The sequence below is a fragment of the Falco punctatus genome (genome assembly GCF_963210335.1).
Source record: "Falco punctatus genome assembly, chromosome: Z".
In the NCBI taxonomy this organism is placed as follows: Eukaryota; Metazoa; Chordata; class Aves; order Falconiformes; family Falconidae; genus Falco; species Falco punctatus.
In genome coordinates this window covers 68,817,999-68,841,026 of record NC_137586.1, presented here as the reverse complement: position 1 = coordinate 68,841,026, position 23,028 = coordinate 68,817,999, and the positions used below count along the sequence as shown (strand labels likewise).

Genomic DNA, 23,028 nt, shown 5'->3' with positions numbered 1-23,028 from the left:
CTCGCCGCTCGTGGTGAGCGCGCCGGCCTGGAGGACTTCCGGGGCGTTGTGCTGGTGGGGGTGGCGAGGGACCGGCGCGGAGGGAAACCGGGCGTCTCGCGGGCGACGGGGCCCCTCTCCCTGCCCAGCCGCCTGAGGAGATGGTGCCGGGTGAGGCATCGCCGCCCGGCCCGGGATCGCCGCGGGGCCGCGCCGCAGTCGAGGCGATCGCCGCCAGGAAGCAGCGCGCCTTCGCCCGGAGGAAGGTGGGTCAGCGCCGGGCGCCCGGCTCTGTGGCTCCCCGGCCTGAGGAGCCCGGCTCTGCGGCTCGCCGGCTCTGCGGCCCCCCGGCCCGAGGAGCCCGGCTCTGCGGCTCCCCGGCCTGAGGAGCCCGGCTCTGCGGCCCGCCCGGCTCTGCGGCTCCCCGGCTCTGCGGCCCCCCGGCCTGAGGAGCCCGGCTCTGCGGCCCGCCCGGCTCTGCGGCTCCCCGGCTCTGCGGCCCCCCGGCCTGAGGAGCCCGGCTCTGCGGCCCGCCCGGCTCTGCGGGCCCCGGCCTGAGGCCCACTGCTGACGCTGCCGTCGGCATCAGCTACCCTCGGATCGAGGGGAGGCGGCCGGCGTTGCCGGGTGGACCTCGGGGTCGGTCTCCGGGCCCGGTATGTGGGTTGGGGGGGTGGTGTCCCGGGCAGGAGCGCTGGTAACGGGTGGCGGTTGCGGTGCGTTACAGGCCTTCTCCCTCTTCGTCAAAGCAAAGGAAGTGCCGGCCCCAACCCCGTGTCCCGCCGGCGGAGAGGGTGTGCGGTGGCGGTGCTGCCGGCAGGCATTTGAAGAGCTCTCCGGCATTCACAGGCATGTGGCTCTGCAACACGCTGGAGACATCGGGCAGCAGGCAGGGCTGGCTGATGCCGGACAGCAGGCAGGGCTGACTGCAAAGCAGGCAGCTGCTGAATTGAGCCCCTCGAGCAACCCAGCTGCTGCAGGCAACGCAGACAGGCTAAATGGGCACTCTCATAGCAGTCCCGAGATCTCCTGTACACTCCCAGACACAAGCCACGTTAGCTATGATGATCTGACAAGGTAAGAATGTCCTTTGGCAGTATGGAAATTCAGTACAGGCCAGGAGTGGGGTGTTGGGCTGCTTACACTTTGCATGAGCTTCTACCACTACTGCTTTTTGTGAAGCTCAGTCAAGTGATACTTTAAATATATAGAAGGACTCTTCCCTCATATTCCATTAGGTCTTCAGATGCTTTGAATACCTTTCTGAGATACTCCAGGAGTCACTTGGTTTGTTTGAATTCCTTTAACAACTGCTCACACCTATACAAAACATGGAAGTTACTGCAGTGCTTGTTAAAGAAGTAGACACACTGCATTTTTGTGACAGTAAACGTGGGAACTTTGGAGGATGAAACAATCAGAGCTATATCATCGCACATTGTTAGAGCAGACCAGTACAGGCATTACTCGACGGCTTAGAACCGTAAGGAAGGAAGGACAGTAACAGAAAAGAGCAGAACAGCAGTGTATGCTCTGCGCAGGTCTCTTTGCTTGTTCAAGTACCTTAGGGCCTTGTTAGTTCTGAATAAATAGGTTTACAAAAATGTTTCTAACTGAGGGTTTGGCTTGTGCTGCTCAGAGCGCTGGCACATACAATCTCCCTGAAAAATTTGGCTTTTTAAGTTTAATAGCTGAAGCACTTGAGTTTTCAAGTGCATGTTTGTCAGATTAAGCATTTAATAGGACGCTTATGTGCACAGAAAACAGCAGTTCTTCTGTCCTGTGTGTTGAGAGAAACTTGAGTAGAGCACACAGTAGGCTGCTGACAGAGATGTCCCGTGTAGCACAGATGAGTTCATTTTGTAACCAATCCCAAGAACTAGGAATGCAGGAGCTTTTGAGTTCATATTTTTTCTTTTTGAAATAAATCAAACTTGGCAGTGCTAATCCCTCCAAAGTCTGTTTGTTGTTTAGTTTTGTTTTCCTCCTCACATCTGCCAGAAGAAAATTGTCCACATTTGAATGGTTACTGTTAATAGTATATTTTTTGGCTTTCAACCCTAACATCCTTTTCCTATTTGTTCATCTTTGCCATGCTATGGACAGCAAGGTAGGAGAAGTACTTCTGTATTACTGTTACTGTGAGGTGAAGGATCCAGAGAAGCTCTGTGCTTGGCAAAAGGCTTTGTGCCAGCATCTGCATCTCACTGGCAAGGTAAGGTTTTAAGCAATAGTTGTATTCTTAACCAAAAAATTTTTGCTTAGGTCAGGATGGTGGAGCATGTGGAGAACCAAGCGTTTTGCATCAGAATGTGCTAGTCTGTTATGATCCCATTAAGAAAGGCACTTGGAGTCTGTAAAGTATCGTTTAAAATGCTAATTAAGAGCTAAGGCTCCAAGAAAAGAAAATAGTACAGCTCATCTTATATGCCTTTCAATGCTAGGAACCCTGACTTGTGCAGCATTGAGCGAGCCTCTGATCCACACTCAGCACAATGTGCAAACCCTGTCCTTGCAGGAGTTACCCCATTTCCATCATTCAAACTGTTACAAATGTGTGGTTTTTTTACAGGAAGACAAGTCTTTTCACACTCTTACTGTCAAACAGAAAAGATTTTCACATTAGAACTTCTTGATTCACTTCTAGATAAAGGCAAGAACATGCAGGTGGCATAATTGTCGCGACGGAGGGAAGACACAGTCACTCAATATGAGTGATCAGCAGACTTCGTTTATTGTCTCTTACAGTCACCTTTTATGCCTTCTTATAATTACCTCATACATATTACAAAAGTTAAGTTCATTATTGGTTAGTTGCCTAAATACCAAGCCCACCCCTAGTTTCTCTTCTGTAGTTACCTGTTCCCACTTGCAACATTCTTTCCCCACCAAAATCTTCCTGTTCTTGTGTAACAAGAACAGCCAAAGACAGCGTATTTTTGCTTTACTTCAGATAAGCTGAGAGCGATGTGCATTTTTGTCCAGCCAGCTGGACTATGTCTATGTGACCCTTTTCAGCTAGCCAGTTATCCACAATTCCCCCGTTTTTATTTTGGGCGACATAGGCTTGGTTGACCATTTTCAATAACAGCGTTTTAACACAGGAAAATACACAGCCAACTTATAAAATTTCAGTTCAGAAGTATAATTCCAGAAATACTTGAAAAATAAAGTTAGCTTGAAGCTTTAATTTAGATGCTCTTTCTGTTCCAATGATAAAAAAAGTTTAAAAAATTCAAAGGTAATTTTAAAGTTCTGAACATGGACTAATGCAAGCTCAAAACCCAAAAAGAAACCAAACTGATGTTTGACTAGGAATATTTGCAAATATTTTAGTGGAAAATCCCTGATCATTAATAATTTTCTGTCCAAATAACAGCTGCCCTTATGCAACCAACCAGTCCATACATTTTCTGAAGAATACCTCATTGATATCAAAGAATTAACAAAGGGGGGAAATTAGTTCTAAGCTATATACATTCATAAGTGGATTTTTCAATAGTTACATACAGATTTACACACTAAGCCATAATGGCTTGTAGGTGATACACACAAGAAGAGTACATTGCTTATCTGTCTGAATGTCTATGCTAAATTTGACAACTATGCCACAAGCCAAGCCTACATGGGTGCTGTATGTTATGCACGTTCCTTAACAAACAGAAGTATAATAGACAAGTTCCCAAGATCTAGTCCCCAACCTAATTATATTATTTTGTAGCCAATTAAGGAAAATAACACAAATGTGCATATCTACGTGTGCACACACCTTTTAGTTCAGAACCAATCTGTGATAAAAGGCCTTAGCCTTATGGCATCATTGAATCTTAACGAGTACAGTAATTAAAAATGCAGTCTTACTGTAAGTGCGATTTATGCTGACATTCCCTCAAATGCTACACGTGAGTATTTCTCACTCAACTGCCTCAAGTTAAAATAGTAGTATTTGTTAATATGTATTAAAAAATCATTAATTCTCTACAATAGCAGTTGACTTCCATAACACTATGCAAGCAAAAGAGGCTTAAGATGGGTTTTCTGAATACTAACAATTTATTTTAGACTGTCTAAACTCAGGTCTTGAAAGATTTCACTCTGCCAGACGTAGAAACACTGTTGCACTCCAGTTGTGATATCCCTTTTCCCAAGTTGTCACATGCACATCTCGCTCAAGCAACATTATTGTTAAAGTTTCTCTCTGCCACATAAAAGCATATTGCACTTGTAGATATAAAAGACAGCACCCTTACTTAGATTATTACCTTATTACCTCATAACTCTTAGTATACCTTGTATCTCTGATTTCATCACTTCAAAAATTCACCAGGAGCAGATAAAACCACAGCATCAGAGTAAACTACACCTTAACTGCTGATTCAAATAAAGGCATTCTCTTCAGATAGGCCTAATGCTTACAAATAATTTTGACTGGTTTTGATCAAAAAACTATTATTACAATAATGATCAAAAATAATAATCCCGTTTGCAAAATGCCTTTAAGCCAGCCTCCTAGTCCCAACCAATTTCCACATTCAGAATACAGCATAAATACAGAATACAGAATAAATTATCTCCATCAAGGCAAAAAGGCTTCTCTTTAAGCACAGAGATGTTTGCTAGTTCAAGGCAGAAACCCATTTCTTGTAGGGGACATCTGAAGCACTTTTTTTTGGTGGGTTTGTAATCAATTCTGTATTTTTCCTTGAGAAGCTTAAGCTGTTCCACTTGTTTCAGGAGTGTTTCCAACTCTGATTTGTCGAATAGGTCCGTATTTCCCAAAAATATCATACATTTCCTCCGCTGTGACTTTATACAGCAGGTTCTGAATATAAAGGATCCGATTGACCTCTGGGGGCAGCCAGATGTTAGCTCGCTTGGCTGCTTGCATCGCCGTGGCGCCGATCGGAGGGGGGGTGTGGGGTGCCGCCTTGGAGAGAAACCGCGGCCGGGAAGGGGCCTGCCGGGCCGCGCGCCGCTGCCGCGGGGGACCCAGATGCTATCCCATACGCTAATAACCCGAGTAATTCCTTGTTACAATCTATGTCCTGAACGCTCCGCTTTTCTAAAAAGCATATGAGCGAATCATACGTCGCTTGTCTCTCCATACCTTCGTCAGCGCTGTTGCAGCCTTTGCGAGACTTCGGCGACGCGTGGCCGGCGGGACCCTCTGTAGGTGCTCCCGGGCGCGGGGACTGTGCCCTTCCACCTCCTGCGCTGCTTTCAGGACCGGTACCCGAATCTCCGTCGAACCGTGGCTCGCAGGTTCAGCCCTCTCTAGGGTCCCTGTTCGGGCGCCATTTGTCGCGATGGAGGGAAGACACAGTCACTCAATATGAGTGATCAGCAGACTTCGTTTATTGTCTCTTACAGTCACCTTTTATGCCTTCTTATAATTACCTCATACATATTACAAAAGTTAAGTTCATTATTGGTTAGTTGCCTAAATACCAAGCCCGCCCCTAGTTTCTCTTCTGTAGTTACCTGTTCCCACCTGCAACATTCTTTTCCCACCAAAATCTTCCTGTTCTTGTGTAACAAGAACAGCCAAGGATAGTGTATTTTGCTTTACTTCAGATAAGCTGAGAGCGATGTGCATTTTTGTCCAGCCAGCTGGACTATGTCTATGTGACCCTTTTCAGCTAGCCAGTTATCCACACATAATCACTGGTACCAAGAGGGAGCTGTGTGCAAGCATCTCTGCTGGAATTATCAGGCTGGGTTTATCCTGTGGTTGAAGGATGCATGCACAGCACAACACAGCCTGAAGGTCAAGCTGGAGGTGCAGTGCTATGCAGCATGGATCTGGGCTTGCTCCGTTCAACTGTTAAAGTGTATTACTGGCTCCTCAATGTGCGATGGTCTTCCAGTCAGAATCACTACACCAAGCCGTAATCCATACTGTCAGGAATGAGATGAAAGCAACTGACACCTTAGACCACACCACAGAATAGCAGTGCTCATTTCTGCACAGAGTCTTTATTCTTTTCATTCCTGGCAGATCAGACAAGGAGGCAAGCTGGATTATCTAGCAGGCCTCTTGAGGCTATGGGCAAAGGTGAATGTTAGCCTCACGGAGCTGGTGTTCCTAGGCTGTCTGTGTGGAGAAATATTTTTCAAGAGGGCAACTCAGAGCAGGAGACTTTTATCTTTGGCTTGTCTTCCTAAGTAGCTTCTTTTCTTTGCTTCTGCTAGTGGTAGGCACCTTTACTGTTCTGTATCAGCACAGGTCTGGGGTTGAAATGTCCTGATGCATTCACTTGTTCTTTTGCTCAGCTATCTTGTCTGGTGGTTGGTATTCTCAATTTTTTTGTTTTGTTTGTTTTTCATCTCCAAGACAGGTACAGCATTTGCCTTCTCAACCAGCTGATTTTTTTCCTTGCCTCTAACATTCAGTCTGGGGGTTTTTTTCATCTAATTCAGAGGTTTTGTTCATTTGTCAGTGCTGGAGATAAAATGACTCAATGAAATTTAATATTACTTGCAATAATATGCATATTCACATTTTCCTTTTAGCTATGTGAGTCATTGAGCGCAATCCCATTGTTTTTCTGGAGGCAGACTTCCAATGGGAATTTTAATGTTGACTGCAGGGTTTGTCTGTTAACCCGTTAGCTTTTCTCTGTTTATTGCACAAACTTTTCTGACTGTCTTGATGTCATTCTTTTGAAATGGCTCAAAAATAATTACTCTGGTTTTGTTTCTATTTTCTTTGCTGTCTTCTTTATGTTAAACTTTAGTATAAACATCTTTTCCTTTCTTTCTCACTGGTTTCTTTTCTGAACATATGTGTCTGCTTTTTGTTACCCAGTGATATTTTGCTAATTTCACTGTGATCTGTTTTTGCTGTTATTGAGCCTTAGCCTCAGCTTCTCCTCTTGCCTTCTAGGTACGAGTTGCTTCAGAAGGAATTAATGGGACAGTTGGTGGAAGCAAAGTAGCTACCAATCTCTACATTGAAGTTATGCTTTCCCAGCCTCTGTTCAAAGACATTTTGTGTCAAGAGGATTTCAAGGTATGAAAAAATAGTTTCCACATAGACATTGCTAATGCAGGACATGTAGTTTTTGAGAAATAAGCACATTGCTTCTTAGAATCATAGAACCATTTAGGTTGGAAAAGACCTTCAAGATCATTGAGTCCAGCTGTTAACTCAGCACTGCCAAACCACATCCCTAAGCACTGCTTCTACATGTTTTTTAAATACCCCCAGGGATGGTGATTCCACCACCTCCCTGGGCAGCCTGTTCCAATGCTTCACCACACTTTCAGTGAAGAAAGTTTTCCTAACCTCCAATCTAAACCTCTCCTGGTGCAACTTGCAGCCGTTTCCTCTGCAATCCTTTCGATCCAAAGCCAATTCCTCTGCAATTTCCTATCGATTCTTACTTGGGAGAAGAGACCAACCCCCACCCGCCCACAGCCTCCTGTCAGGCAGCTGTAGAGAGCAGCAAGGTCCCCCCTGAGCCCCCTCCTTTCCAGACTAAACACCCCTAGTTCCCTCAGCGGCTCCCCACAAGACCTGTGCCCCAGCCCCTTCCCCAGCCCCGCTGCCCGTCTCTGGGTGGTCACTGCCCTGGTCCTGCTGGCCACACTGCTGGGGACACCAGCCAGGGTGCTGCTGGCCACCTGGGCCCCCTGGGCACACTGCTGGCTCCTGCCCAGCCGGCCGTCACCCAGCACCCCCAGGCCCTTTCCCACCAGGCCCTTTCCAGCCGCTCTGCCCCAGCCTGTAGCGCTGCATGGGGCTGGTGTGACCCAAGGGCAGGACCCAGCACTGAGCCCTGCTGACCCTCACACCACTGGCCTGGGCCCATCGCTCCAGCCTGCCCAGGTCCCTCTGCAGAGCCTCCTGCCCTCAGGCGGGTCAACACCCCTGTCCAACTTGGTGTCATCTGCAAACTGACTGAGGGTGCATTTGGTCCCCTCATCCAGGTTGTCAATAAGAGGACTGGCCCCAGCACTGAGCCCTGGGGAACACCACTTGTGACCAGCTGCCAGCTGGGTGCAGCTCCACTCACCATCACTTGTTGGGCTTGGCCATTCAGCCAGTTTTTACCCAGCGAAGAGTACACCCATCCAAGTCCTGAACAGTCAGTTTTTCCACGAGAATGCTGTGGGAGGTGGTGTCAAAGGCTTTACTAAGGTCCAGGTAGACAACATACACAGCCTTTCCATCATTCACTAGGTGGGTCATATTGTCATAGAAGGAGATCAGGTTCATGAAGCAGGACCTGCCTTCCATAACCCCATGTTGGCTGGGCCTGATCCCCCGGTTGTCCTGCACATGCTGCATGATGGCACTCAGGATGATCTGCTCCATAACCTTCCCTGGCACCAAGGTCAGGCTGACAGGCCTGTAGTTTCCTGGATCCTCCTTCCTGCCCTTCTTGTAGATGGGTGTCACACTGGCTAACCTCCAGCCTGCTGGGACCTCCCCGGTTAGCCAGGGCTGCTGATAAGTGATGGAGAGTGGCTTGGCCAGCTCCTCCACCAGTCCCTCAGTACCTTTGTGTGGATCCTGCCCAGCCCCGTAGATTTGTGCGCATCTAAGTGGAGCAGCAGGTCACTGGCTGTTTTCTCCTGGGCTGTGGGGACTTCATTCTGCTCCTCCTCATTCCTGTCTTCCAGCTCAAGGGGCTGAGTTCCCAGAGGGAAGCTGGTCTTGCTATTAAAGACTAAGGCAAAGAAAGCATCAATACCTTGCCCTTTGTCACAGTGTTCCCCCCCTGCATCCAGTGAGGGATGAAGATCATCATCCTTGGCCCTCCTTTTGTTACTAACATATTTGTGAAAACATCTTTTGTTATCTTTTATGGCAGTGGCCAACCTGAGCTCTAGCTGGGCTTTCACCTCTCTAATCTTCTCTGTGCATAACCTCATGACATTCTTGTAGTCCTCCAGAGTTGCCTGCCCCTTCTTCCAGAGATGCTAAACTCTCCTTTTCTCTGCCGAATCCCAGCCAAAGCTCTCTGTTCAGCCAGGTCGGCCTTCTCCTCCGTTGGCTTGTCTTCCAGCACATGGGGACGGCCTGATCCTGCACTTTTAAGACTTCCTTCATGAAGAATGTCCAGCCTTCCTGGACCCCTTGGCCCTTCAGAACTATCTTCGAAGGGACTCTGTCAAACAGGCTATTAAACAAGCCGAAGTCAGCTCTCCAGAAGTCCAAGGTAACGGTTCTTCTGACCCCCCCCTCCTTCTCTGAGAATTGAAAACTCTCAACATCTCATGATCGCTATGCCCAAGATGTCCTCTGACCACCACATCACCCACCAGTCCTTCCCTGTTCACAAACAGCAGGTCCAGGGATGCCCGGCTCCCTGCCCAGCTGTGCCAGGAACTTGTCTTCCACACACTCCAGGAACCCCCCAGACTGTTTCCTCTCTGCTCTGTTGTGTTTCTAGCAGACACCTGGTAGGTTGAAGTCCCCCACAAGAACAAGGGCTAGTGGTCATGAGACTTCTCGCAGCTGCTTGTAGAATGTTTCATCTGCCTCTTCATGCTGGTTGGGTGGTCTATAACAGACTCCCACCAGGGTATCCACCTTGTTGGCCCTTCCCCTGCTCCTTACCCATAACCACTCAACCCTACTGTCACCATCATTCAGCTCTAGGCAGTCGAAACTTTCCCTGACACGCAGAGCTACCCCACCACCTCTCCTCCCTTGCCTGGCCCTTCTGAAGAGTTTGCAGCCGCCCACTGCAGCACTCCAGTCATGCAGGTTATCCCACCGTGTTTCTGTGACAGCGATAATGTCACAGTCTTCCTGCTGCACAGTGGCTTCCAGCCTCTCCTGTTTGTTGCCCATGCTTTGGGCATTGGCATAGATAGACTTCAGCTGTGCTATCGATCTCTCCTGCAGCCCTGGCATGCCACCCCCAGGCTCATTTCTGCTGAGCTTGGTTTTATTCCCTTCCCCCTTCCAATCCAGTTTAAAGCTCTCTCAATGAGCCCTGCTAACTTCTGGCCTAGGATACTTTATGGCCTTTGAGACAGGTGAACCCCATCTGTTGCCAGCAGGCCTGATAGTATTATTTTTGCTCTAGCAGTTCTGCTTTCCCAGTACTGATCTAAGCCATGGCTTCCTAACCTTACTTTGTTGAGATATCTCTACCTGTTTTCACCAGCAGTAGCAGTTACCGTGAGCAGTGATAGCAGCTGTTACAAGCTTTGGCAGCTATGGGTGCAGCTGGAAAGCCTCCCATACAGGTGAATGAAGGAGTGTGCTTCAGCCCCACCGTTCTTCAATAAGCATTTACTCCAATTTGAGTACTGAATCCAAGGCATCACAACATACACTTACCCAAGCAAAGCATTCCTGCACTCTCCTCTTCACCCTGATTTGAGATCCTTGCCTAGAAGCCTACAGGTGCAGGTTCATGCAGGCTTTGGCATCTGTGTGCACATGGTACACTATCAGTTCCATGAATGGCATGTCTTCCAGAGAAAATACACAGGCAGAGTCAAGAGGTTTCACCCAAATCCAGTTAGTGCCAGACTGGAGGAAGAGGTGCTAACTTCTGCTTGACCCTGAGCATATGTGCTGATTGCTGTCTTCAGATGGCGATGGCAGCTGTGGCTGGCACTGTATGGCACTCTGGTAGGCTTTTGCTGCTCCAGTACTGTAGGTACTGGTTTCTCTGCGAGGAAGGAAAGCAGCTGCTTTTACAGCATTTTTCTTTTCCACACAGTTCTGTTTGCAGGTAGTACTGTTTTTTTCCCCATAAATAACTAGATCAAAGGAGTTAGCAAAACTTGCGAAAATAAAATCCTATGTAGAGCTGCTGTGCTGATTCAGTCTTACTTTTTTAACTGTCTGTTATGCTTGGCTGAGTTTCAGCAGTAAGTGACCTGTTAGTTACAGTCATGTGTAGATGCAAAAACAGAACAGGGATGGAATTTTATCTTGACCTTGGCAAAGCCCTCCAACCCTGCATGATCTCTCTGGGAATCAGCATTCATGCATTAGTACATTAGTACATATGCCATGAAGACATGGGCATAGAGGAGTGAAAATTGTGCCTGGGGCTATGAAAATACCCAGTGGCCACCGTAGTTCCTGCAGACTGATTTCTGTGATAGTTGGGACAGTGCTGCAGTGCTGCACAGCACTGGACTTTTGTTTATTTGCTTGATGGTGCCTAAGCCATGTTTGAGGCTCAGCCCTGCAGAAATTCTCCCTCCCTGTCACCTGCAGTGGGGGTGCCTACCAAAAAGGGTTTGCCGAGACCTCCAAAGGGGAAATACTGCGCTTGAGTTTGGTGGGGAGAGGGGTGTCAGACTCCACTGGTAAGAAATCTTGAGCCTGGCTGACATCCCATATGTCTCTTTGATGCCCATGAACCACTGCAGTTCCTATCGTACATGTCATGACTGGAGGCCTAGCTGTGCTTGTGTCAGAGGGGCTGAAGAGCACTGCAGGGCCCAGATGTGTCAATATGATCCATCACTGGAGGACGTTATTTAATATTCCTCTAAGGGTCAGCATGCTCTGCAGAGGCTTTGACTTTCTCATGACGGGTGCTAGTGACAGAGTTTCTAACTAAGATCTGTTCTCCTTCCCACTCCTCAGTAACTCTGCACCTCATGCCAAATGGTGCCTGTCTCACCTGCAGAGTAGTCATTAGACCTAAGACACCTGTCTGCCAGGTTGCAGTAGGGGCTCACTGCCTAAACCTCAGGATTTAGAGTGTGGTTTTCATCAGGAGAAACATTTCTTTCCCTCAGCCACAGAGACACTTTCATATTCTACTGAGCTGTAGAAATCAAAGTGAGTGCATAATTTTTATCTTGACACCTGGAAAATTTTGGTGGATTGTTTTTGTGTTTAATTTCCTAGAGCAGTGCAGGAGGAGCTCACTGTTTCCCAGACCTTCGCGTCGGAGTATTCAAAGAAATTGTACCTATGGGCATTGATCCAAAGATAGTGTCTTATAAAGAAACTGGTAAGTTGATTTAATGAATAATAAAGCCTCTCACTCAACTGAGAGTTAAGAAAAAAGTACCTTAACGAAGGATGTTTCCTTCTGCACAGTGGCCAGGACAGAGGAGAAATAGATAGGGAAACTGATTTTTTACAGGTAGTCAAAAGTTACTGATGCAGGAAATTTGCTGGCCTAAGTTTTGTTTTGCTAAGTGTTGAGCTGCCTCAAAAAGCTTTAGAATTAACTTTCTGTTTTGTGGGAAACAGTAGTAGTTCAAACGACATCCAGCAGTTACCTTGTTTTGGGGTAGGGACATGGCTTGTACTTGAGTCAGTGGGGTAAGTCATTGGACATCTGCTAAAGCCAGATGTAAGGTGAAATGCATGATGGTTAGGAAGGATATTTCAATGAATATATTCATATTTGTTCTAAATATTCTGTAGGGGCTTGAGACTGCTCAGAAATCATATCCTATAAAGAGCTCCAGTGCGCTCTCATTGTGATTAGCCTGCAGCAAGAATCAAGCTGATACAGGGAGACTGTATAGGGAGAGCTCTCCATGGAGTCTTCTTGTGGATCCAGTGGATTCTGGTGCTGTGGATGCTGAGAGCTTTTTTTTATTATTATCTTTTTAGAAAAAGTGCTAGAATTCCACTGAAGCATACAGTTATATACATGTTCCTATGTTAGGGACTGCTGACTTGGCTTTTGTTGAAATTAACAGCCATGCTCCTGCCTTTCACACTAAAGCAGAGCCAAGTTCTGCATCAGGTTCATGCCACTCCCCTAACACAGGCTGCATTTATTTTCTGCTCTCTGTAGCTGCTTAGTATGGATTGTGCTTGGTAAGATGTTACTAGCTATGCATCAGCTATGAGGACACTTACGTAGGTGGTAAGCAGGAGCACAGCAAAGAGCAATTAACAGAGCAGTTTTGAACTTTTTTATTCCACCAAGTTCTGTGGGTGGTAAATTTCTACAGCATCTTTTTGTGGTTTTGGCAGAGGATTATTTTTTCCCCCCTTTTTTTTTTGGCAGTTTGTGGGATGTGTGTTTGGATCTTTCTTTCATTTTTTTCCCTTTTTCCTCCTATTTTACAGCATTTTATGGAGATGGTTCCCATTACTCTGGCAGGTTGCTTGTGGGGTTATTTGTTAATAAAGTAAGGGATTTTGGTGATGTGGTTTGTTTTGTTTTTCAGTAGGTTGGGAGTCCTAAGCCCTGAGCAACCTGAAACTTGAGAAACTTTATGTAAATTGAAGTTGTACTGAAAGTAATACATGCTTATGGAAATTTTCCATTTTTATCAACAAGAAGAGTTTCATTGAAAAAAATGCATTTCTGTACTCTTCTGCGCCTCCAGATTTAATGGCAGATGAGCAAAGGGAAGGGAAGCATTTTTTCACTCTTTCATTTGCAGCTGTAGGAATTGCCAGGGGGATGTAACAAAGATCATAGAGACAGGCGCCTGTCTGCTGCTTCTTCTGTCATGTGGAACCGTGTTGTCTTTTCTTTTATATGCCAATAGGAAGCCAAACGTGGATAAACTTGGCTGGTTGAGTTGGGATGGAAAGTCTGTGAACCATCACAAAAAAGTTTTGTTTGGAAATCTGAGGAGAATCTTCATCTGCAAGATCATATGTAACATTGTTTTATAGTTCTGCTTCTCACTGCTTTCTCTTTTATTTTTCTTTTTTTGTTGTTAAAGGAATCCATTTATCCCCTAAGGAATTTCATAGAGAAGTAGAACAGTATTTGTCTCAGGCCAGTCAAGGACAAAGTGATACCATCTTGCTGGACTGTAGGAATTTCTATGAAAGTAAAATAGTAAGTGTTGTTTGCCTGGTTCTTGCAGTGTGTAACAGGTGTTGGGGGGGGAAGCATTTCACATTGTGAGGGTCTAACCTTGCTGGAAGAAGAGAGTCCATATTCCAGATTGACCATAATATGAACAAAGTTCAGTTTAGTAATGAATATTAGACACAAGCAGCAGAGGACCTGCTTAGCAGCTCAGCATGGAGCCTGCCTGGCTGAGTGCATATACAGCTTGGGGCAGGAAGAAGACAAAGTGGTCCATACAAGATCAGCAGTGAATACCATACAGCTTGAAGCAGAAGTAGCTTAACTTGTAAGGATGTTTTTTAGCATTTTTGCCTTGTCCCATATGTCAAAAAGAATAGAGGCATTCTGCTGTCACACCCATCAGCCTTCCTGCAGTGCTCGTCCTCTCTCTGACTGTTCTGCTTATTTCCCTCTTTTATGTTTGGATGAGGAGACGTGCTGTGTCCAGAATCCTCTTACAGATTTTAACAGGTATTTTGATGCATAAATGCAGCTGAGGAACTGCTGAAAGCAGTTGCAGTCAGCTGAGTGTTTTGGCCCAAAGGTTTGTTACTTCCTCTAGTTCGAGGCACATACCTTACCACATAAGACTGCTTGTAACTAGTTGCATAGCCATCTGATGTTGTTGCAGGGACATTTCCAAGGTTGTCTGGCTCCAGATATCAGGAAGTTCAGCTATTTTCCCAGCTACATAGATGAAAACCTGGAGATTTTTAAAGATAAGCGTGTCCTGATGTACTGCACAGGAGGGATTCGTTGTGAAAGAGGTTCTGCTTACCTACAGAGCAAGGTGAGATGTCATTCTGAGGACACAAGTGTTGGAGAGTTGAGACTGCTTTAAGAGCCGCTGTCTTTTGCTGGTAAATTCTTACTGAGCACAAACTGCTCAATGAGCAGGTGGTGAGATAAATGTCTCTGACGCACGCTTGCATTATACTGGCTGTCAAGGACGTGGGTAGTTTAATGCAGCTCAGGATGATCTGCATGGACTAGTGTCACAGCAGTGACTGCTCTGTGAAAATAATTATATAACCCATTTGCCGAGAACAGTTATTTGTAAGACTGCCCTGCCCATTGTAGCAGTGTTTTAGGAGGGTTTAGGAGAGCATTCTGCAGTGTTTCCACAAGCTCTGACTAGGTTATGCTCTGTGGTCATTACTGCACAGTTTGAGCATCCCAGAGTGGTGAAAATCAGCCAGTCAGGGCTCTCCTGGTGTTACGGAATTAAATCCAGCACACTGCATTGTTCTAATTGTGCTTTCCATCCCACTCTTCTGGATCCTTCCCTCAAGGAGAAAGGGAACAGCATATATACATGTTCTCCAGAGATTTAAACCTTGATTGTTTTCTCTGCTGCACCAGTGCGAGCCTTGAGAAATTCTGCTCCTGTTAATAACTCACTACATAAAAACAGAGTAAGCAGTGGTTCACAGATGTTCAAAAGTGTTTGATCTGTGATGCAGCATACCTCCCGCAACTGAGGAAGTTGCCAGTCTTTTTTTTGACTGTAACATTAAATGCACGTTTGGGTTCATGTCATTGAGCCAGCATTGTGGAACTGCCCCGTAATCCCTGGTGACACTGCCTTGAGTTCTGGGTGCAGATGGTGCCATCTGATGGTCACTGAGAAGCTGCTGCTTTTCATTGACCTGGCATTTATATTTGTTTTGGGAACTCTGGCACACCACTACTGCTGCCATCTCCTTCAGTGTTTCTGCTAATATCCTTTAAACAGGCAGTATGCAGAGAGGTTTACCAGCTAAAAGGTGGAATTCACAAGTACCTGGAAGAGTTTCCAGATGGATTCTACAGAGGGAAGCTGTTTGTATTTGATGATCGTTACGCCATTTGTTCCAATGAAGATATCATCTCAGGTAGGATTAGATAATCTTAAGTGTAGAAGGCTGGGAAGCTATTGCAATCATTTCCACAGAGATGTGCAGGACAGGGGCAGCAAAACTGGTCTGTGTAGTTCTTCCTCATACGCACTTTGATCTTTTAGTGCCAGCACTTTTCACGATGATTATCAACCCTGTGGCTTTAACACACTCAACAGAGCTCCCTAAAACTGGAGCAGCACAAGAAAGCAGCCCCTGCAGAACAGCTGCTGTTATGAGCCATCTGCAGCTATGGAGATGTATGTAGAGCAGTCCTGCTGTTGTTACCCACTTGTTGCCCACACTGCAGATCAGACTGTGGCTGGCCAAGTGATTGAAGCATTAAACAAGTATTTCTGCTGTTGGCTGCTCTCTGCTCCAGTAATCTCGTGGAACATCAGCACAGACTGCCAGGTGCTGGGAGAGTGGTGGCACTAGGCTCTACAGCACTTTGTTATTTTTATGCTTTAAAAGTTTCTGTAGCCTGCAGAATTAGTGACCTCTAGTTGAAGTTGTTAAGAACATTGCCTGGTCTTCTGGCTGGGTTCGCTTTTCAGATGCTACAAATTAAATATGTTTTCTTCTTCTCAGTTGCCAGGTATAAATAGATGGAATTTGGCTCTAGGCTTTTTTAGGAAGCCATGCTGTTTTTTCTTTCTCTGAGTGGGTAACATTTTGAGCATAACCTCCCATTCCTCCTCTGCAGTTACCATATACATCTTGAAGGTGCCTGGTGTGGTGTAGAAACAGAACACACTCTGGATACATCACAGCCATCCCTACAGAAGTTTCAAGGGGAAGTGCTGGGGTAGGCACCTTCTTGATGGTACAGCTAAACTGGGCTGTAGCTTTCAGCTAAAGGGTTAAAACCTGTCTGATGTGGTAGAAGGACATCACCAGGGCTGCAGATGACATCCCATCTGCACAAACCATCGCTTTTAGGTGGAAGGAAGTCCTGTGGCACCCTGTTCCCCAGCAGGCAGTGTTTCTGTGTACTGGCTTAATTACCACCACCGTTTGGCAGCAACAATAACCAGAACTAGAGGAAGCACTAGTGAGCACTTTCTCCTTTTCCTGAGAGACAGCTGTCCTAAGTTTTTACAGCAAGATCAGCAGCTTAGAAATGAACTAGGTTCTAAAAGATCAAGCTAAATGGTCATTTAAAACCTGGAAGACAATAGATATCCACTTAAATGAGAGCTGGCAGCCCCCTGGTGCCACAGAGAATCCTCTTCAAGGGGGACAGATGGAGATGTGTGGGTGTTTAACTTTTTCTTTTCTCCTCCCTTCAGCATGCAGATACTGTGGGACACTGTGGGACCAGTATAAACTTTGTTCCAGCCCGCACTGCCGGCAGCTTGTCCTGACATGTCCAAGTTGTCGAAACAAAGGTCTTACAGCTTGCTGTCCTGTTTGTCAAGAGAAAGAGCTCAAGGTGACTTCAATGGCTTCAGGACAAACACTTAAGGAGGAATGTGAATGTACAAAGAGACGGCCAAGGGTACCTATTGAATGTGTCTCAAAAAGGACACTAGACATAGGAAAAGATTAAGCTGTTTCATTAGCTAATCTGATGTGCTAATGCAAAGGGCTTCTATAACCAGATCCCTATCTGTTATTCAGTTAGGTTTGGAAATCATGGAAATTTTGAAAGTATTGTTCATATGCTGCCTTTAAGCCTAGAGTATGCCCTGAAAATCATTCGTTACTTGACTGTAAATTACAAGAGTGCCCAGCCCATCACCAGCACTACGGGATTCCTCTCCCTGGGTACAGTCTTGTAGCATGGCCTCTACCGTGGGGATTTTGGAGCAGAATATGTGCAGTGGGACACAGCTGCTCACAATTCAAAAGAAACTGGAGGGACATAATAATTCCATTCTTTTCTTCTTGTGTCGAGATGGATAGGTCTGACTTCTCTGTTGATCATGCATTTGGTTCAATAACTAGTGCTAGAGTATGAAAACAGCAGATGTATCACTTGGGTGTGGGTATGTGACCAGAATAGAGCTGAAGGTATTTTCCACATACATGCCATCTGCCTGCATCTCTTGCTTTATACCAGTGAGAAGCAAGGGGTAGTTACCTAAAGTCACTGACTTGACTGTTGTGTAAAACTGGTAGAAGGCAGTGTAAGGACCCCTCTTGCAACTGGAACAAAGGCCCACAGATACCATCTGCCTAGCTGTACTTGTGCATGACTTGTAGGATGAACAGCAAAAGTAATCCTCATTCCAGTGCTCTGTCTCCCCAGGAACAGTTGTTTCCCTGAACTTGTCAGTACATGAAATATCCAGGGCTCTGCTTGCACTAGAAAAAAATGACAGCTTGATTGGACCTGATGATCTTAAAGGTCTTTTCCAACCTAAATGATTCTTTGATTCTGAGACATACAGAGAGGGGAGTACAGAGACTGTCAAAATACCAGCATTAATGGCACTGGAAGTGATGCTGACATATGTGCATAAATGTCAGCAACAGCTACAAGAAGATTGCAAGATCCTTTATCCAAGTTAAATAATTCTAAGATTTGGGGAGCCTTTGTGCTTTGTAAACGTGGTTTGAGTTTTTCAAAAGCTGTGAGATGTTTGTGCAATTTCCAGCTCTTAATAGTGGAGAAATTGTCTTTGAATTTGAAGGGATCCACAGCATATGAGCTCAAAATACTTTGCCTGCTGCTTTGTGTGCCTGACGCTGTAGAATGTACAGAAAGGTTTTATTAATAGTAGGAAATATGTCTTGACTGAAAAATGTCTTTGAAACTTACTGGCATTCTTGGTACTAAATAGTAGTTAGTCATTAGGAAATCAAAATCACAGTTTTTAGGGAGTTTTCTACTGGCAACTGCTTTTAAAAGCAAGAAGGCATTTTACTCAGGTCTCTGCAGTTGTTTAACAACAGTTAGGGCAATGTTACTTTCATACTGATTGTAACTTTATCGCACAGCACTATGAATTCAGCAAGGCCTCACTGTTGGCTTGACAAGCAACTTAAAAGATATCGGAAATGGTTCCATTAAAGCCATGGCAAGCATTTTGTCTTTCCTCAGTACTGCTACCAAGAAGTCAATGGTTTGGCAACTGTCTTTATGACTGTTCCCTTCATGAAGCAAAATTTTGAAAGGTAGGGACATGTCCTTTGGGAATCTTTCTAGGATGGTATTTAGTTGGAAATGTGAACAATCCATACTGGAGAAAAAAATCAGAAAATTCCTATCAGTAAACATCTTCAGCAGAAGTCTTAAGCAGTACCTATGTGTGGTACCCTGGTATCTTATCTCTCAAGCTTTGCTGGCCAGTTAACTTCTGTGCTTTTGAGGACTGGAATATTTGTGGAAAAACATGCAAGCTCTATTTGCAGGTCTGGTCTAGAGCACTGATGGAAGTGCCCCAACTTGCATATGATAATCTATTTTCTTCATATATTAGGCTAAAAAGAACACTATCGGCAGGTCTGGAACACTGTAATCTATTTGGAAGGCTGTTTCTTTATCACTTACCAGTGCAGTTTACACTATATTTTGTGTGTAAACTTCTGAAACTCCTATGATGATAAATAACTCTCAGTGCTTCCATTGTAATTTTTAAAGTAGTGCACAAATACACTTCACCTGTTATGTTGAAGGTGCTTAATTCTGCAGAGGTAAATGCTGAAACCTGCCTAGCTGTCTGCCACGTGGTTGACCTGGCTACAAGGTACAGTTCTCCAAAGAGCTCCTGGCAGCTGGAGATTCTACCTCAAAGACAGAGGGGAGCCACAGGGCCTCTTCTGGTCCTTGCTGCACTAAGGCAAGGGAGGAGACAGGTTGGAGATACACAGATGGAGGCCCATAAAGTAAGGTTCCCTCTGCTGCAGAGAGGGGGAGAAGTGGGTAAGAGACATCCTTAGCATCCCTCTTGCAAGTTAGCCCATGAGCAGCTTCTGTATCCCAGCTTCTGGATTAGTTTTGTCAGATGATTAATACAAATAAAGACTTGCCATATGAAATGCTGTGTGGTGGGACCCAGGCACCTCAGTGATAATGCCTGAGAGAAGGCACATTGGCTACAGGGGAGGTGAGAGTTAAGCAGGATTGGCTGTGACTGCCAGATGCTGCAGTCAGCAGATGGCTTTTTCCCCTTTTCCTGGAGGGCTGCTAGGACAGCTATCCATTTGCTCCTAAATTCCACCATTTGTAGTTCAGTCACTGCACAGCTTGATGCCTTTCACTACAAAGCCTGATGCCTTGCAGCACAGACTGTCAGTGCTGCACAGCTCTCACATGCATCTTTCTGCAAAGCAGCTCTGTAAGGATCAGCCGAGGAACCTGGCATGATTCTGCCAGTTCGGTACGTTTGGGCTGCATGGTTAATCTGGATACTGCTACAGTGAAACAGAGGACAAAGTTACGGCTTTTTTTTTTTTTTTTTTAAGGGCTGTTTTTTTTTCATTCAGAAAAACAATTCTGTTGTAGTGTCTATGGTAGTGCTCCCTGCTCTGCAGCTGCCTCTTCTTCTATGTCTGGCTTTTTTAGCACCATTAGGATTTCCCAGGATAAGCTGCATTTATGTTCTTCTGAATCCAGCAGAAGAGTTGAGCTTCTACCATGCAAATCTGAGTAGACGGCTCAACTGAAACTGTGTCTCTGGTTTGATGATTTAGTTGACCATTTTGAAGTCTTTGTGGTGCATGTGGAAGAAAGAAGCTGCTAGTTTCTGACTTTTTTTTAAAATAAGTTTTCAAGAATTTTTCTTCTGTATTAATTTTCTGATATAGAACTTGCAGGGTTGGGGGAAGAAGCTATAGTGAAGCATTTTATTTGCCACCACTGGTGCATTTATTAAGATTTGAAGAGCAAAAATATGTTTCCCACATTGCTGGAAGTATAGTGTTCGCTGCTTCATTGGTCAGAGCTAAATCATGGGTGGTATTTGCACACAAACTCTGAAGAAATCTGTGGGACTTTTGCTGGAATATGTGTAAAAGGCTGCAAAACTTCACTCGAGATGTATACAGACAGATTTCTAGCAAGTGAGAACATTACCTAGGACATACCGTCATCAGACCAAGAATAAGGCTTCCATATGGCTTCTGCCAGGACACTCTTCCTACCAAGCAGGATCCCACCCGTGTTCATTAGCGGGAGTTTTGGATAGGATAGTGCTGGGTCCCATCCATGGCATGTCTGGGAGCTATGCAAGCCTGTGGGGAATTCCTCCCAGGCTAGGTGATGGGTAGTAGACTATCTGACAAAGAACTGTCAGACTATATGCAAGGGTAGTTCACTTAACAGCTTTTCTAGCGCACAACATTTATTGTTGCATTTATGCAGACACTAGGGAGGGTAGTAAAATAAACAATCCCTAGCAGCACAAAATTTAATTAATGGACATAGCCATCTAAATAAAACAGTGAAGAGAGAGAATTTGACTTGTTGCCAGTGAGTGTCTGGACGTGTGCTTTTAACATTAGAAACGGAAGGGAATGGGGATTAGAAGAGAGGGCTCTAGTTTGCTGATCAGTTCAGCCATCTCTATGGGGTTAGGATTTGCATCATATCTCTAAAGGTGACTGTGTCCTTCAGACATGCATAGGATAGAAGGATATTAGCACATCCTAAACCGTTCAATTTTTGAGACTTTTATAATCAGTGGCCTTAAGTTCCATTTAATCAGGAGGTGGAGATCAATTTTTTCTAAGAAACATGGGGATGCATCTCCAACTATTGACTCAGCAAATGTTGGTAAAAAATTGTAATTCACAATTCTTGAAATCAGCCATGTTTCCAGGTAGTAGAAGAGTTTGTTAAACTAGCTGCTCCTCTAAAGTGACTTGAGATCAATTTTGGGGAAAAAAATAAAGTATTTTTTTAATACATCTGTAATGTGTGTGGAACAATTTTGTCTTTCACTCATACATACCACATCCTAACTGTATGAAATACTGTGCAGGAAGTTTATAGAAAAATTAGGTCCCAGGTTAAGAGTCACTTTTACGCTGGGATGTACTCTAAACTGAGATTGCATCAAATTGGCAGGTTGTTACTGGCTTGAATAGTTTCCAACTCTACAGAAAACATCAACAGTCCTACTGGATAATATCTTCAACTACAGCCACTAGTTAATTTAAACCGTTAGTGCATAAAACAGAACCGAGGCACCACAAATACTCTGTCAAGGCACTTATCGCCTTTAGAATTCCACAGTGTAGCACAGGTCACTGGGATAGACTTCCATAGCCAGGAACTACACTCCAGTTCTGCACTTGGGAAAAATAGGCCCATTCAACTCTGCAAGTCTTCTCTTCCTCACTGAAAAAGAAGAGGAAGAGGAGTCAGTCATGGCAACAGGAAGATGTGTATGGCAGGTTTGGCTGTGAAAAGTTGCTGAGAAATTTACTTAGTGCAAAGAAAGAAATAGGATAGCATCAGCTTCTGCATTCCTACTTCAAGCAGCAGGCACAGCCTTACACAGTTTAAAATCAAGGAAGGTAAGATGAGGTTTCTCTCCCGATGAATTTTTAAGGCCAGAAGCTACTTTCAGCCTTACCTCCCTTACTCTACAGTCAATTTTATTTCACACAGTTTGTAATCAGGACTTTGGCCAAAGAATCACCTGATGCTGACTGATGTAAAGACAGCAGGAGACAAATGCCACAGCTTTTCCTTTGCTAGTTTTTCTCAATTGCCCTTTCAAATAAATAAAACTGTCTCATCTCTTATGCTCTGCCCTTAGCCTTCAGCCCTCTGTACATGGTTAACATGGTCAAGGCAGTCTCACATCTACTCTTAACATTGATTTACAGCTACAGTCACGACTTTTCAAGAAATGTGTGTGAGGAAAAAAGGAGAAAAAAGGCATAAAGAGGATGCAAAAGTTAGCTCTTGAGGATGAATGTAAAAGCCTTCACAGCTGGTTCATATAGAGCACCTTGGAGAACAGCAGCTATAGGACCAAAACCAAGTTCTGGCAGCATCGGGTGATGGTAGGTAAGAGCACTGGAGTGGAGCAAAGCGGAGAGCTATTGCTGACAGGGTGGAAAATAAAAGTTTTTTCTATACTTATACATTGTCCAGGTGTAGAGCTGAGATGCTATTGCCAGATACCATCAGACCGATGAATACGAGCTGCAAACAAGAACCAAATCAGACAAAAAATGCAAATTTTGATGGTCAAAGAGGCAAAATGCACAACTGTTGAATGGAAGGCAAGTTGTGAATTCCTCCCCTTAACAGCAGGAACAATTAAAGCACTAGATTCAAATCTTCCAGCTGATTACTTTGAATGCCAGATGCTGCACAGTTGTTAAAAACCTTGCTCTGTTCCAAAGGACAGAAAATAGCAAGCCTTTCCTGGTGCAGCTCTCTAGTCACCAGGAATGCAGCCACAGGCAGAATAAATATGCAGTGAACTGTAATACTGACTGTTCTG

The 23,028-nt window shown here is 45.1% G+C and overlaps 2 protein-coding genes across 6 annotated transcripts in view; one reads left to right on the top strand and one right to left on the bottom strand.

Moving 5' to 3' along the window:
* The first annotated feature begins 13 nt into the window (after positions 1-13).
* Positions 14-21,475, top strand: TSTD2 (thiosulfate sulfurtransferase like domain containing 2). Of its 3 annotated transcripts, XR_013925046.1 has the most exons (10): positions 14-245; positions 707-1,056; positions 2,086-2,194; positions 6,866-6,991; positions 11,816-11,921; positions 13,609-13,727; positions 14,374-14,532; positions 15,478-15,616; positions 16,912-19,862; positions 19,922-21,475. XR_013925046.1 is itself a non-coding variant. In XM_080372987.1 (9 exons), the coding sequence occupies exons 1-9, from the start codon at positions 141-143 to the stop codon at positions 17,169-17,171; spliced, it is 1,473 nt and encodes a 490-aa protein (XP_080229113.1). In that variant the 5' UTR covers positions 14-140; the 3' UTR covers positions 17,172-21,475. The 3 variants fall into 3 exon arrangements, 1 of the variants encoding a protein (XP_080229113.1); XR_013925047.1 differs by lacking the exon at positions 19,922-21,475 and having other exon boundaries at positions 15,478-16,427; positions 16,912-17,036; XM_080372987.1 differs by having other exon boundaries at positions 16,912-21,475.
* Positions 20,880-23,028, bottom strand: part of TMOD1 (tropomodulin 1) — a 29,892-nt gene continuing 27,743 nt past the window's right edge. For 2 of the 3 annotated variants that reach the window (XM_080372991.1, XM_080372992.1), the window contains one exon: positions 20,880-21,908. In XM_080372991.1, coding sequence (XP_080229117.1) covers positions 21,844-21,908 — 65 coding nt within the window. In that variant the 3' untranslated portion in view covers positions 20,880-21,843. Of the gene's footprint in view, positions 21,909-22,664; positions 22,725-23,028 lie in introns of all 3 variants that reach the window. The other variant, XM_080372993.1, reaches the window with a different exon arrangement.

Coding starts and splice junctions, on each gene's coding strand:
- TSTD2 (XM_080372987.1), top strand. CDS start 141: ATGGTGCCGGGTGAGGCATCGCCGCCCGGCCCGGGATCGCCGCGGGGC. Junction 1,057..2,085: donor AGCTATGATGATCTGACAAG/GTAAGAATGTCC, acceptor TGCTATGGACAG/CAAGGTAGGAGAAGTACTTC. Junction 14,533..15,477: donor CTGCTTACCTACAGAGCAAG/GTGAGATGTCAT, acceptor TCCTTTAAACAG/GCAGTATGCAGAGAGGTTTA.